This window comes from Odontomachus brunneus, unplaced genomic scaffold, assembly GCF_010583005.1.
Source record: "Odontomachus brunneus isolate Ranch 3 - 2012 unplaced genomic scaffold, Obru_v1 Obru_scaffold_128, whole genome shotgun sequence".
In the NCBI taxonomy this organism is placed as follows: Eukaryota; Metazoa; Arthropoda; class Insecta; order Hymenoptera; family Formicidae; genus Odontomachus; species Odontomachus brunneus.
In genome coordinates, this window is record NW_022639578.1 from 706,014 (window position 1) to 719,263 (window position 13,250).

Here is a 13,250-nt window from a genome sequence, read left to right on the forward strand (position 1 = left end):
GAGAGAGAGAGAGAGAGAGAGAGAGAGAGAGAGAGAGAGAAGGAGGGAGAAAGAGAGAGAGAGCGGAGAGAGAGAGAAGGAGGGAGAGAGAGAGAGAGAGAGAGAGTCTCTGTAAAAAATTACTAAAATTTAAAAGTATCTCTAATTTCCGTTAATATTTTCATTTTTTGTGTAAAAACGTAATGATACATGTACATACGACGCAGTTGAGTAACAACATATTTTAACAACTTTAACATTACATTTTTAAAGTTTATTTACTTATATTATTTTTTATTTTTAAACACTTTTTATTTTATCTTTGAAACAGAATGAAACCTTGCAAAAACTTAATTGAGAAACAACCTTGAATACTTAAAAGACATGCATAAAAAATGAAAATAACACTACAGATAGGGAGTATAAATACAAAATATAAAATAATTAAATAAAAATAACAAATTTTAAATATATAGAAGAAAAGAGTTCTAAAATCGCGCGCGTATGTAAGTGAATGTCAAATTGTTTGTGATTACTTTTATTATGAATACAATCTAGAATAATTTATATCTTTTCAAAACATTTTTTATTACTTTTTTGATTTAGGCAATTTATCGTCAATTTTACCATATTAGGATTTCCATTAATTTAAAATAAATTATCGTTTACAATAATCACTTGTTATTATATTCCCAATAGAACAAATGATTTCCGCTAACAAATTATAAGAAGACACGTTTCTTGAACACAATACTGTTGGAGACTTGATGAATTAATATTTTCACATGTTACTGAATCTTAAGAGATTCGGTCCCGAAGGGACTGATTGTGCTCCGAGAAATTCTTCAAAAGGAACGACCTAGGTACAACACAAGTCCTGAATTTTCGCTCGGCTCGGATTCGCTGCGAGAAAGTCGCGCGGAAAACGTCTCGAGAGAATCTTACCTTGACAAGCAGGTGGATCGGTTGACTGACGCTGAGTGGCTTGCCCCTCCTGGCCTTCCCGCCTCCACCACCCAAACACTTTATCCACGGCATTCCTGGAGCGCGTTTCCTCGCCTCTGTCTGTTATTCGTAATTCCCTCCTTTCTTTCTCCTCTTCGTTTTCGTGAATCCCTCGCTCGCCGTCTCTTCTTCTCTATTTAAAACATCTAGATTTTCTCACTCGTCTTCTCCAAATTGCTTTGTGTCCGGTGCATCGCGCAATCCAGGATGGTAAGTTTCCGAAAAGCTTGTAATCACGAATTTTAATCTGCTGCACGCTCCTCTCAGGATGGAGAAATTAACAATACAACGAACGTACTATTTCTTTTGGCACTTCTATGCGTTTTGCGCGGATAATACGCGTGGTTCGCGACAAGGACACGTTCGCAGAGTTCCCGGAAATTGTTCTGGCACAACTTGTGAAATTTTTCCCTTCAGCGAGTTCCGAGGAAAATCTCTCGGTCGATACGATTTATGTGTTTTCGGTGGAATGAATTTTTATTTTGCGGGATAAGACCTCCAAGTTCTTTGCGAACAGGATTTCCGCGGCCTTCGTGCGGGAGATTTTCAGGAGTTGCCGCGGGCCGCAAAACTTTCGGCGGAATATGGAGCGGTAGAAGTGGGATTGCGGAGATCCTTCCGGGATGCTCGTGAAGAATTGGTCTCGCCTCTCAGGCGTAGCGCAAGTTTCATCTGCGAGTTACTCGAGGCGCTCGTCCTCCTCGGGCATCTTCTCATAATAGCTGCGTTCACACCTTGGCGGAAGTATCTTCAGGATCTGTCGGCGTAAACCTTTGAGAATAGCCGCGGGATTCCCTGCGCGCGAGGTGCTAGAAGTCTCAGTGGAGGGATCCTCGACTTCTCGAGTAATCTTCTGCCCTACGTGGATTTCTCCCCTTGCCTTCTTCCTGTACTGTTTCCAAGCTCTGCTTGAAAATACGCTCACGTTCGATCCCGTGGAACACCTACGATTCAATACGAATGTGATCTCGATTAATAGTCCGATAAATGTAATGGCGCGATGCGCGATATGTACGAATACCGCACAGTTTGCTCGATGCAGGCATTAAATTTCGTTACCGCAGCTTCGATAAATATCCTTGCACTCGATGAAAAACCGGAACAGGTGCGTTATTTCGTTTCAGGTCGGATCTTTGCGACCGTCTTATTACGTCGTGTCGCGTCCCTCCGCGACATCAATGAAGTCCCTGATTCATTCTCGCTCCGTAAATCAAATCGATTTTCTTCCGTGGTAACGTCGTCGTACGTTCACACTCGATGAAACTTCCGACTCATGTTCTCAGTCGAGGCCATTTTCCAATTTTCGTCACATTCGTTTCGATGAGATAAAAAGAGAAAAATTGAGAGAGAAAAAGCGCGCGAGTCATCTAACACGTCTCGATTATGAATGAACCAATAAAATCCCACGGGAACGTCGCGATTGTTAAGCACACCTCACACCTTCACACGTCGATCTCTCTCTCTCTCACGATGTACCGCCACACTTCCGGCGCGATTCACACCATTTCCGTCGCTCGACGCGATGGCGAGAGTCCACAACGCGAGGGAAGAAACGGGAAGAAAATGTTGTTACTTCAGAGCGGCGTGCGTTTTCCTCCTGGCTTTTCCCTCACGTGGCACCGCATCGGCGTGAAACGAGCGACGTCCGCTCTCGCGCACGGCTCTCGCAAGACTGGCGGCTGTCCAGTTCGCTATCGTCGATTTTATACGCGCCTTGTCAGCGCGTACGGTCGCGGTTCGTGTTATCGGCGGAAAACGCTGGGGAGACGCGAGCACGTCGCGAGTCTCGGATCGGTTTTCAATTTCGCGCCGCGTCGTATATATTGTACGTACTCGGAAAGAAAATGCCAGACGGACGAAACTCGACGTGTCAATTTGGCGTTTCCTAGCTGCGTCGCGGAACCCTGGAGATGCATTCGATCGCACTTCGGAATATAGAGCTGTCACGTAATTGTCAAGAGTGTCGGAATAAACGGGGGGATTTTGAGAAAGAAGTCGCTCGAGTATGACGCTGTTTTCTCGCACGGCAATGCCTTGCCTTGCTCCGCGGAGAAATGCGCTCCAATTCTTCGTAGACCCCTGTAAAGTGTATGCTCGTTATCGTATCAATCGATGAGTTCATTATAGATGTATCGAAGCCTTATTACGTTATCGAATTACGTAATATCGGGAGCACACGACGAGCCACTATTTCTTATCCTGCGGCGAGCACGTCAAACTTTAATAGATGTGTCCTAGAAAATTCAGATCACAGTCTTCCATTCTCATCGATCATAGTACATTATGAGACAATGTCTAGGTTCTTCTTGTACCGTGCGTCGGTGGAGGATCACCTTAATTTTTCATCGCGGCTCAAAAAACTTACGGTAAACCCGCCGTCAAAAATTCATCTCGCCGTCGTCGTTGACGTCGCGCCTCTTGCGTGCGCATCTCATTTCCAACTTTTACATAATCCACACTGAAACTTCACCAGCATCGCGAGATCCATAGTTAGCGCGTCTCTCTCTCCTCTCTCTCTCTCTCTCTCTCTCTCTCTCTCTCTCTCACTGCGCTTTGATCAATAATACATACATCCGCGGCTCTCCTCACGATGTATCACGAGGATAAGCAGTCGTCTCCGCGCGGAAGCGCAATGGAGCCAACAGCACTTTGCAAGACGAAGAGCGAGCACTGTTTTATCGCGAGAGAGAACGACTTGATTAAAAACTGGCCGAGATCCTTTTATCCCTTCCGCTTTCCTTCCACGAGCAGTTTGTCAATGCACACGCTTAATCGTAACGCCGCACTAAGGTCGTGTGTTGTATCGCGTGCGGGTTACCCCATTATTTACGGCTCGACCGCGTGATACGATACAGAGGCCTCACGATCTCCCGTCGGGGCCCACCCTGGGTCAGCGGCACCCTCCCGTCGCGGAATACAGCTCGACAGATCGCGGATCTACGTGTCTATGCCGATCCATGCCGATTTTCATCATCCACGAGAAACCCTCCTACTACTCCTCCACCCACCCCCTCTCTCTCGTTCTCTCTCTCTCTCTTTCTCTCTCTTTCTTTCTCTCTCTTACACTCTCGATCTATCTATTATATTGTAATCGATCAGCGATCTTGACGTGATTAATCGAACAGAAGGTCGGATGGCGCGTGTACGACTGGAAGATGGAAAGAGAGATCGCTCAATTTTTACGAGCGGCGGCCCCCATCGACCGACTTGCTCCGCGGTCTGCCGACGACTGACAGAAAATGCCAGTCGGGACCACGAGGAGAGCCCAGAACGGCCCTGCCGACAGGCGGCCCCCGAAGGGACCCACAATCCGTGTCGAATAGCAACCGCAGCTCCACGCAGCATCTGGACGACCGCCGCCCAGGATCTCCAGGATGTCTGCGGAAGCCCCGCTGCGCTTTCGAGGTCGCCTAGGATCGATTCGCTTCCGGTCGTGCCGTGTTTACGGCAGGACTTCCGCGGGGATTACGTCGGAGGAAGTTAGCCCTTTGTGTTCTAACGGCGGTTTACATAACGCGCAGGTGCACCTATAGGCGCCTGTTCAATTTCGCGAGGCGCGCGCCGAATGCTGGCGCGTCGGATATGACTATGCGAGAGTCGGCGCGTTTATGAGGCGTACAGAGCGCTCTTGTGTTTCTTCATTAACACGTTGCTAACTGCTCGGGCGGGTCTCTCCGTGACACGATGAACCATTGATAGACCGGTTAGCCTAGATCCCCGATGATCTCGGCAAACAATTGTAAAGTTTCATCTTAGATTTCTCCAGCGATTCCTGTATTATGTAGAAATAGTTTAAGTTGTATATGTTTAAGTTGTTTATGTAGAAATAGTTTATGTAGAAACAGTTTAAGTGTGGAAATGGTACTGAGCACGGCTTACAAAAATATATGGTGTTTGAAACTCAGGAAGTCGTAAATTGTGCAGTTAACGATATCTTAAGAATTCCTATTACCTATATTTAAAAAAGTAACGTGAAAATGTTGAAGAAAATATTGATTTATATTATATCTAAAAGTAACAGACACAAATTTGACGTTGACTCAGAGCCTAGGAGAGCAGTTATTGAAATGTAAGCTTCAGCAAACATGACGTCAAATGACGTATTAATGACGTATTATTGATGTTAGAGATATTATTAATGTGTCATTGATACATCCTTTCACGTTCACGTTCTGCGCGTATGCGCAGAATTGAGCAACTTTTTAGAATCTTTTACAAAAAGTATTACCTTCTATTAAAAAAAAAAAACTCTATAGGACTTTTGTATATATACTTTTGTATATATATTTTTTTCTCGCGTGCGGCGCGATTATATTTTGAAGATAAATTCTCCGGCTATGTATACAGATATTTCGTCGTGAAGGATAAAAGCGGTTCTACTTTTTAAAGTATCTGTAAAGTATATTTTATGCTTATCTTGCTCCATGTATACACTTAGTCCCACTTACATACTTCTCTGTGGAAAACGATACGGCACATTAATCAGATGTAAATTGAGTCGTCGAACTCATTGTGTTGGTTCGTCTTGAAGTCAATATTTTCTTCTTGTAAAAAGAGATTTTCGTCAAAGAATATTCGCAGTTTACGAGGAGCGCTCTACTTTTGATGGGACACTTTGATCCTCTCGAAGCGACGATCTTTGCATGCTCGATAATGACGAAAGAGTTAAAAACCAGAAACGCGCGCGTGTTTTCCCACTTGCAACGGTAAAAAAGAGATATATATTCCACGAAACGATAATAAAATCAGATGCTCCACGTACGAGACGAGGTACCTCGTGTTACAAGAAGGGTATCAACGAGGAACACGTTTCGTGCCAATACAACGACGTGCGGTGTTCTTTACGACAGTCGCCCATAAAATCAATATCGTATTTTGTCTTGATACTTTCGTCATATGACATAAAGTGACGTGGCAGAATCACGAAAAAAGAATAAGTGTGGAATTCAAATTTCTGAATATCAATTTGTTTGAGGCTATCCAACGTGGATTTATACAACTCCTTTAATAAAAGGATTCAATGCGGACATAAAACGAAAGATATGTTTTGAAAAACAGATAAACGCTTATCTAAGATTGTTGAGGCTAAAAAGTTTTTAGAACTATTGAAATTATTAATACTGTTTGGAAAAAGTTTGCTCATTAAAAAATGTAAATTCTAGAGAGTGTTTATTGATGGGGAGGAAGTAACGTGTCAATAAAATAGCGGGCTACTTGCGTAATTTGCGTGAAAGTTGACTGGAAATTTTCCATCAGCAAATTGCGAAGCCTTCTACTACATTAGTCCGGCTAAATGGCGCTAAAATTAATCGGCAGCGCCTTTTCGATTCCAGCTAAACGAGTTATGGATCAGCCGTGGAATTTTAGTTAATCCATTTAGCGCGCGAATTTTCGCGACCGATGATAAAGCGCCGCTTGCGAGATACATTAACGGCATCGAAACGCAACCCAATTTTGCAGACTCGGCTATAATCGCCGCGCGAACACGTCGCATTAAAAGTCGCCAAACTCTCGTCCCGGGCTACGTGATTTAAGGACGACCGGCTAGCTAGCCACTCCCGGAAAACGGACGCGCAATTTTCCGCGGGAATCCTCCGCGGTGCCGAGTTTTCTCGTCTTTCTTCGCGACGTCTTCCACCGTCGCCGCCGTCGCCGTCGCCGGTAGAGTCGCTAATTAAGTTTGCACAGCACTGCCGTCGGACCCAAGGAGGAGAAGGAGGAGTATGTAACTTTCTGTTCAGGGGGAAGTAATGCGAGTGGAATACTTAATATCGAGTGCGTAAGCTACGGAACTTACGTAAGTAAGTACTTACGCGTGATATACAGGGTGGTCCGTTAAACATCATCGCTTTGAATATCTTCCTCGTGCAATAGAAGAGGCTGGGGCTAGATGGCACTTTTGTCAGAATTTCGAAGTTAGAACTTCTTAGACGACTAATTGTGATTGACTGCACAAACGTGATAGAGGCAATCTTCTTTTATGTCTCCTTGCCTCGGTACCAAGTCAAGTTGGCTAGCAACTTGGGGTAAGAAGACCACATGTAAAATATGTATTCTGATTAGTAGTTCCGAGATCTCCGGTAACTCGGGCTAAGTGGACTATATATAAAATATGTATACCGTGAGAGGTCTCCACAGCTCTACCGGACCTTAAATAGTGACCAACCTTACCTGGCCCGTCCTGGTGCTTTCAATAATTTTATAAACGAAAATTGCTCTTATTGCTCGAAGTAGTGTATTATATACTTGTAGGAAATTTCATTCTATACAACCAATAACACGTCGTTTAAGTTTATTCATTAACGATAGTAAATATTAGGACCAAATTTTGAGGCACTCGAAAATGTATTTGACTGTTTCTTCAAATCAGCTTTCGCTATTTTTGAAACGTAATATTATTTCGATTTTAACGAAATTCAAGGAAAAGTATCTATGTTCCAAAAAGAACATTTTGCGATTTCCACTGTTCTTCTCACGACAAATAGATAAACAAAGCCGACACGTCCCTTGAGTCAACTACAGCCGGTCTCTTTTATCCAGGAGGATATCGGCCACGAACATCGAAATATTTCATACAACGTTTCCATTGAGATACACGAGGATCCCTTTAAGAGAAATGAAAGTCGCACAATCTGAGGAATTACCGCAACTTCCCGTATTTGTCCTCGTTTACATGAACATCGGCGTCGCGATAGCGTGCCAAACAATCTGTCTCCAACAATATGATCGGCACACGCGAATGAAATCGAGTCATATTTATACAGGAAGCGCACCGTGTAGATCACGTGACGACGCATCGGCTAAAATTGCGAGGGCCGCTCATCTTCCCTCGGCCGGTCCGCCGGCGAACAACAAAGTCATGTCTCGCTATTAACGCGAGACACAACACAGTTTGACGTAACGCGAACGCTCGCCCCCTCCTAGCAAAATGCAATATCGGAGTGCTCCGGAGCGCACCTATGCACAAGCTGACGTTGCCAGTGGCGTACGCAGGGGGAGAAGTTGCAATCCAACCGATACTGCAGACAGGGGTTGGGGTTGTCCAATTTCAGAACCACTTTGTTCCTATTAACTTTCGTGCGCGGTCCCGCGAATGGCCGAGCGAACACATGGCTGAACGTTGGAGATATACTCACGCGTATCTGACATATTTACCTCTGCCTTCTTCCCACTCCACCCTTTAAAATTCATATTCGAACGAAGTCATATCGAATACACACACACACACGCGCGCGCGAGCGCACACGCACACACACACACACACACACACACACGTACACACATATACACACAATGGAATAAAGGAAGCCATGATTAATCAATGGAAAAATTCGCCGAGTAAAATATGCTACATTAATTTATAAAACAAAGAAAATATTATATCTATAGGAGGAAATGTAAAATCGATTTCGTTTCCGCTTCCTACCGTCATAATGAAAAATGGCAACGGCATATTAAGCAGCAAAAAGCTCGCTGACGCGGTATGCCTCTAATTTTTTGTGATTAAATCTGACCGGCCGAAAGCGACGGTGGGGGAGGGGAGGGTGTTTGAAAAATAATTTCGCACAGCAGCTTGAAGGCTGTCTTAGCGAATTAGCGAGTGAAAAAACGTCGGTTCCGCGAGTGGCTTCATTAATCTCTCGGTATTATTAGCACTGAAATCCCCCGTCTGATTCACGTGCCACTCCTTCGGCGTTCTCCACGAGCGGCCGCCGCAGGAGCGATCATTACGCCATTGATCGACGCACACGCGTGTATAGCGCCGTGCTTGAGAACGGCCGAGCTTGATGTTAAAGTGTATCGCTCTCAGAACACATATCGAACCCACGGAGGCCACACACTGGGATCAAGCGTGGTAATATGGCGTTTATAATGCGGTACATGGTACCAGAGTCGCGAGTGTTCGTTCGATTGCTTCTCGCGCGCGAACGATATGAAAAATTTTACTTCGCGTGACTCCGCGACTTGCTTAATTCAGTTCCTCGGTGTAGCCTCAGCCGAGACTGATGCAGCGAAACTCATTATAAAGTCTTGATTAAAAAGCAAACAGATGCGATCGACCACGGTACGCACCGTTTATTTATTGTGGTCTCGCGCGGATAAACCGCGCGTTGAAAGCCAACGGTCGCAACGGCGATTTTCCACACCCTCCGTCTGCGCACAAAATATAAATGGAATGAAACAAATGCGCGCAAAACGCGAAAAACGGGGCGAGCGCAAGAGCATTAATGAAGCGTCCACCTGCAAAATTCCAAGTGACGGCAGATAGACGCAATCTCGCCGGCGCGAATCAATATGTGGCAAACAGCGGAGCATAATCCAAGCTTGCAATGCGGGATTTGTGTGAAAATCGGCTCGCGCATTTTCCCGCGGCCGTTGAAAACATTCAGTGCCATTTTATTTCCCTACAGCCGCGCCCGTGATATAATCCACGCCTTGCACCGATACGAAACAGTTACGCGCTCGTGAATCCTCGCAGGAGGACGGCCGGAATGAGACGGCGTGGCTATCTACACGGCTCTCGCCGATCTTTTTTTTTTTTCTCTTCATCGTCTCGCTTTCTGCTGCAATAGCGACCTGCACCTGTGCGACCGACAAAGATAGATGAGAACAAGGGCACCAATAAAATTCGCCACGCCGCGTGCTCGCGCGCGCTGGCGACTCTCTGACAAGCTATCTATTGTTGAACTTTATTATTTTTATTTTATGCCGTGTATCACCGTACGCTCTAGTCGATGTGATATTGTCGCGCTGAAAAACCTACCATACAAGTGGACCGTAGAGATATTGTTAAAATTTCACTCTGCCAGGCTCATTCGGCATTCTTATATAAGCAATATATTTCTGAAAGCACTGCGGACGTGTTTACGCGTGTCTCCTAATTGTTAATAAATCACCGTTTCGAGTTAACAAATGGTTCAGCGATTGCGTATAAAATACGGATCTCAGGAACTTATAGAACAACACGAATGTGTGTATGTGTGTGAGTGTGATCTGTCTTTCCTCTTTTTAATATTTAACGTTGAAAAATTTGTTGGCTCTTTGTTAGACCTTCGACCTGTTCTCATTTTTCATCCGCGCGTCACTTCCGTGTGCAACTTGACGTTCGGAACAGCAGGGTCGGCGCATGGTGCAGGATGCAAAACGATTACAGTTTCCCCCCTTTTCCTCACTCCTTCTCCTTATCCATAATCTTAAACAAATAATAGGCCGCGTGGGTAGAGGCGAACGGCGGAAAAAGAAGGAGACGCCCGTATAATGGCCATGTGACGTGCAACGCGCTCGAGCAAAGCCGAGAAAGCGTGGTGATTTGCGTGCACCGGCTTTCTCACTTGTCTCGAATTGATGGCGACACCGAAGTGGCCGGACGTTAAACTAATTACGAGGGAAATTAAAACTGTCGCCGAGAGTATGTGTTCGTTCACGCACCTCAGACTCAAGATTTTATTTTCCACGAGATTTATGTATAAGTATTCACCTGCATCCAAATTCTGCAAAAAACATTTTCTTCAATCTTATAAAAGAATCTTGAAAAACAATCTTCAAAAGGATCTCTTTAAAAGATTTAAAAAAATATTTTTAAAGATTTTAAAAGATCTTGAAAAAGAATTTTAAAATGTATCTTAAACAATGAATACTTTGTTGACAGACAAATTGTGTTTGAAAATCTTTTCTCGCAGATTTTCTCACAGATTTTCTAAAAAAAAAAATCTTGAAAAAGAATCTTAAAAAAGAATTTGAAAAAGAATCTTAAAGGAAAAATATTTAAAAAATTTAGAGAAAAACGGATAATTTAAAAAATATGACATTTAACATTAGAACATTCATATATGATTAAGAATTTTACAAAATGAAACACATTTAAAAGACAAATCTTCTATTTCTTAATTAATGATATAATAAGTTGAACATTTCACTCACAAATAGCACACTAAGAAAATATTGTTTATATATTGCACCGTTTCAGCAGAAGCTGTTAAGAATAATAGTCTTGTAAAAGCATTTGATTATATACTTACGGATATAATAACATTTATTACGTTAATACGTAAGAAAGACGTAAGACGAATGCGAAAGATATTCGAGCATAATGAATTTGTTAAATAAACTGTAACACATGAGGAGCAGTAATCGCGACGTTGAATTACGTAGCCGCTGAATTTTCGTCGGCATGCACCCTTGTTGATCAATTCCGCGAGCCATGGCTCAGCCGGGCACAGCTGGGTCGCGATAAACTACAACGGCGTCGAATAAATCAAAACATGCCCAACATAATCGTGAGTCATAACTTAGTGCCTTTTATTCGAAATTCGGTAGGAACGTAATTGCCGGACGGACGGACGTTCGCAGCGGAACCCGAGCGGGCCCGCGCTGAGGAGAAATCGAAAGGGGCAACGAGCGCCCTAGGCGGCGTGTAGTTTCATTTATCATTCGATGGTGCGCCAAACCGGCAATTATATCTTCCTCGCGGTTTTATGCGCGATCAAACGCGTGCTCGTAAACGATTAGCGGCTTTTTGACTGATAAATCAGAAATTCTTTTCAAATAACCGTTAGGATCGTCTCTTCGACTTACACGCGGAAAAGAGTAATCTCGTCGGTGCAACTGAATTTTGTGTTGCTCGGGAAAGAATAGGGACCAGAAACTTAGTTGCGGGAAAATAGAAAGATTCCTGTTACAAAGTTTCTCCACTTAGTCGATTGTTCTCAGTTATCTCAACGGAGCTTTAATACAGCTGCATGTCCAGACGGTTGTTTTCGACCGCGGTGACAGAGATATCATTTTTCGTCACCGAATTTTTGTTTGGTCCTTATTCGGCTACACGAATTGAGATTTTTTCCGCTAAAAATATCCGACCCGTCTAAAATACACTTTAGGGGTGGAGTTTTTCACGACGAAGTTGGAGTCAAATTTTTTTTTACGTGTTACGATATATTTTATGTATATGCAAAAAAAAAACTCTAGTTACAAGATGATATTTCTCATATTTGAAGCGGAAACTTTTGCTGAAAGAGTATTTCTCTTCTAATGAAGTGGAAACTTACTCTCTTAAAGTGAATCAGTAAATAGTTACTGATATCAGTTATAAGTATAGCACTGAGCACTTTCAGTGCAACGTTTATAACTGAAAATCAGTGTATATTCACTGTTTTCAGTGATGTTTCACTGATTCATTTTAAGAGAATAGATTTTATATGAAAGATTTTATATAAAAATATATAATATTTTTTCCGCGCGTGTGTGTGGTATTACACACACACACACACACACACATATATAAATAACATATATATAGTATAATATATATATATAAACAATGGTCCCATGTATCGTTTCATCACATATATAGTTTCTACATGTATAGATATTTCTTATGTCCGGCACTAGGTGAACTCCTATACTTTATTTGTACTGAAAAAAAGCGGTTATATTGGCAAAATCGCTATTGCCCAAACAAATATTGTATTCACAGGAGAAATAACAATTACGTGTACAAATTAAAAATGACATGGTTGTTGATCAAATCACAGTAACTAAATCAGTGGATATCTCATCGTAGCAAATATATAATTGACTCGATCGACAAAACGTTTGCTGGAACGAGAATTTTGCTCCCATCCGAGTCCGATTAATTCCGCCAAATGTTTTTCTCCATGCACATATTTCCAAGGATTATTATTCACGCAAGGCAGAAAAGTGTCTCAATCATTCTGACATCAACCACGTTAAACGCGCTGGCAATTTCACATCGCTAAATCAGAATTATTGCTCTCGTTAAGCGCAACACGATCGCGGCTGGCAGTTCGAATCGATATTACAGGGCGCGATTCATGGATCCCTCAAATTGCGGCGCAGCTTTTACGGAGGCAGATGCACTCAGCCGACAAATACCGCTTTAATATTTCAGCGAGAACGTATCGATAACGCGTGTTACGGCGTGCATTTTCGAAATCACGTTTGTTTGCGAATGCGGCGAGTGAACCTTGTGCGCACATAACGATGAGGGATAGGGAGTTGGGGAAGGGACGGCGAGGGAAATGGAGCGAAGGTTATAAATTTCCCTACGCTTGACGATATCGCGTATTCCGATGCGTTCTGCCCATTTTTAATTCAATGTTGGCATTTGTAAAAAAAATATAAAACTTCACAAGCGACGAGATTGAAAGTAACAATATCACGCTTAAACGCAGAATTAAACGCACGAATGAATTACGATCGCGACGTAATTTCGCGAATGTCCACGGGAGACGGGAGGGGGGGGGGGG

General features: G+C 43.3%; 1 protein-coding gene across 6 annotated transcripts in view; it reads right to left on the bottom strand.

Moving 5' to 3' along the window:
• The window catches only part of LOC116849895 (tensin-3), a 245,469-nt gene extending 241,269 nt beyond the window's left edge, over positions 1–4,200 (bottom strand). For 4 of the 6 annotated variants that reach the window (XM_032827524.1, XM_032827526.1, XM_032827525.1 and 1 more), the window contains exon 1: positions 925–4,200. In XM_032827524.1, coding sequence (XP_032683415.1) covers positions 925–1,017 — 93 coding nt within the window. In that variant the 5' untranslated portion in view covers positions 1,018–4,200. The remainder of the gene's footprint in view (positions 1–924) is intronic. The other 2 variants (XM_032827522.1, XM_032827532.1) reach the window with 2 other exon arrangements.
• Positions 4,201–13,250: the final 9,050 nt, after the last annotated feature.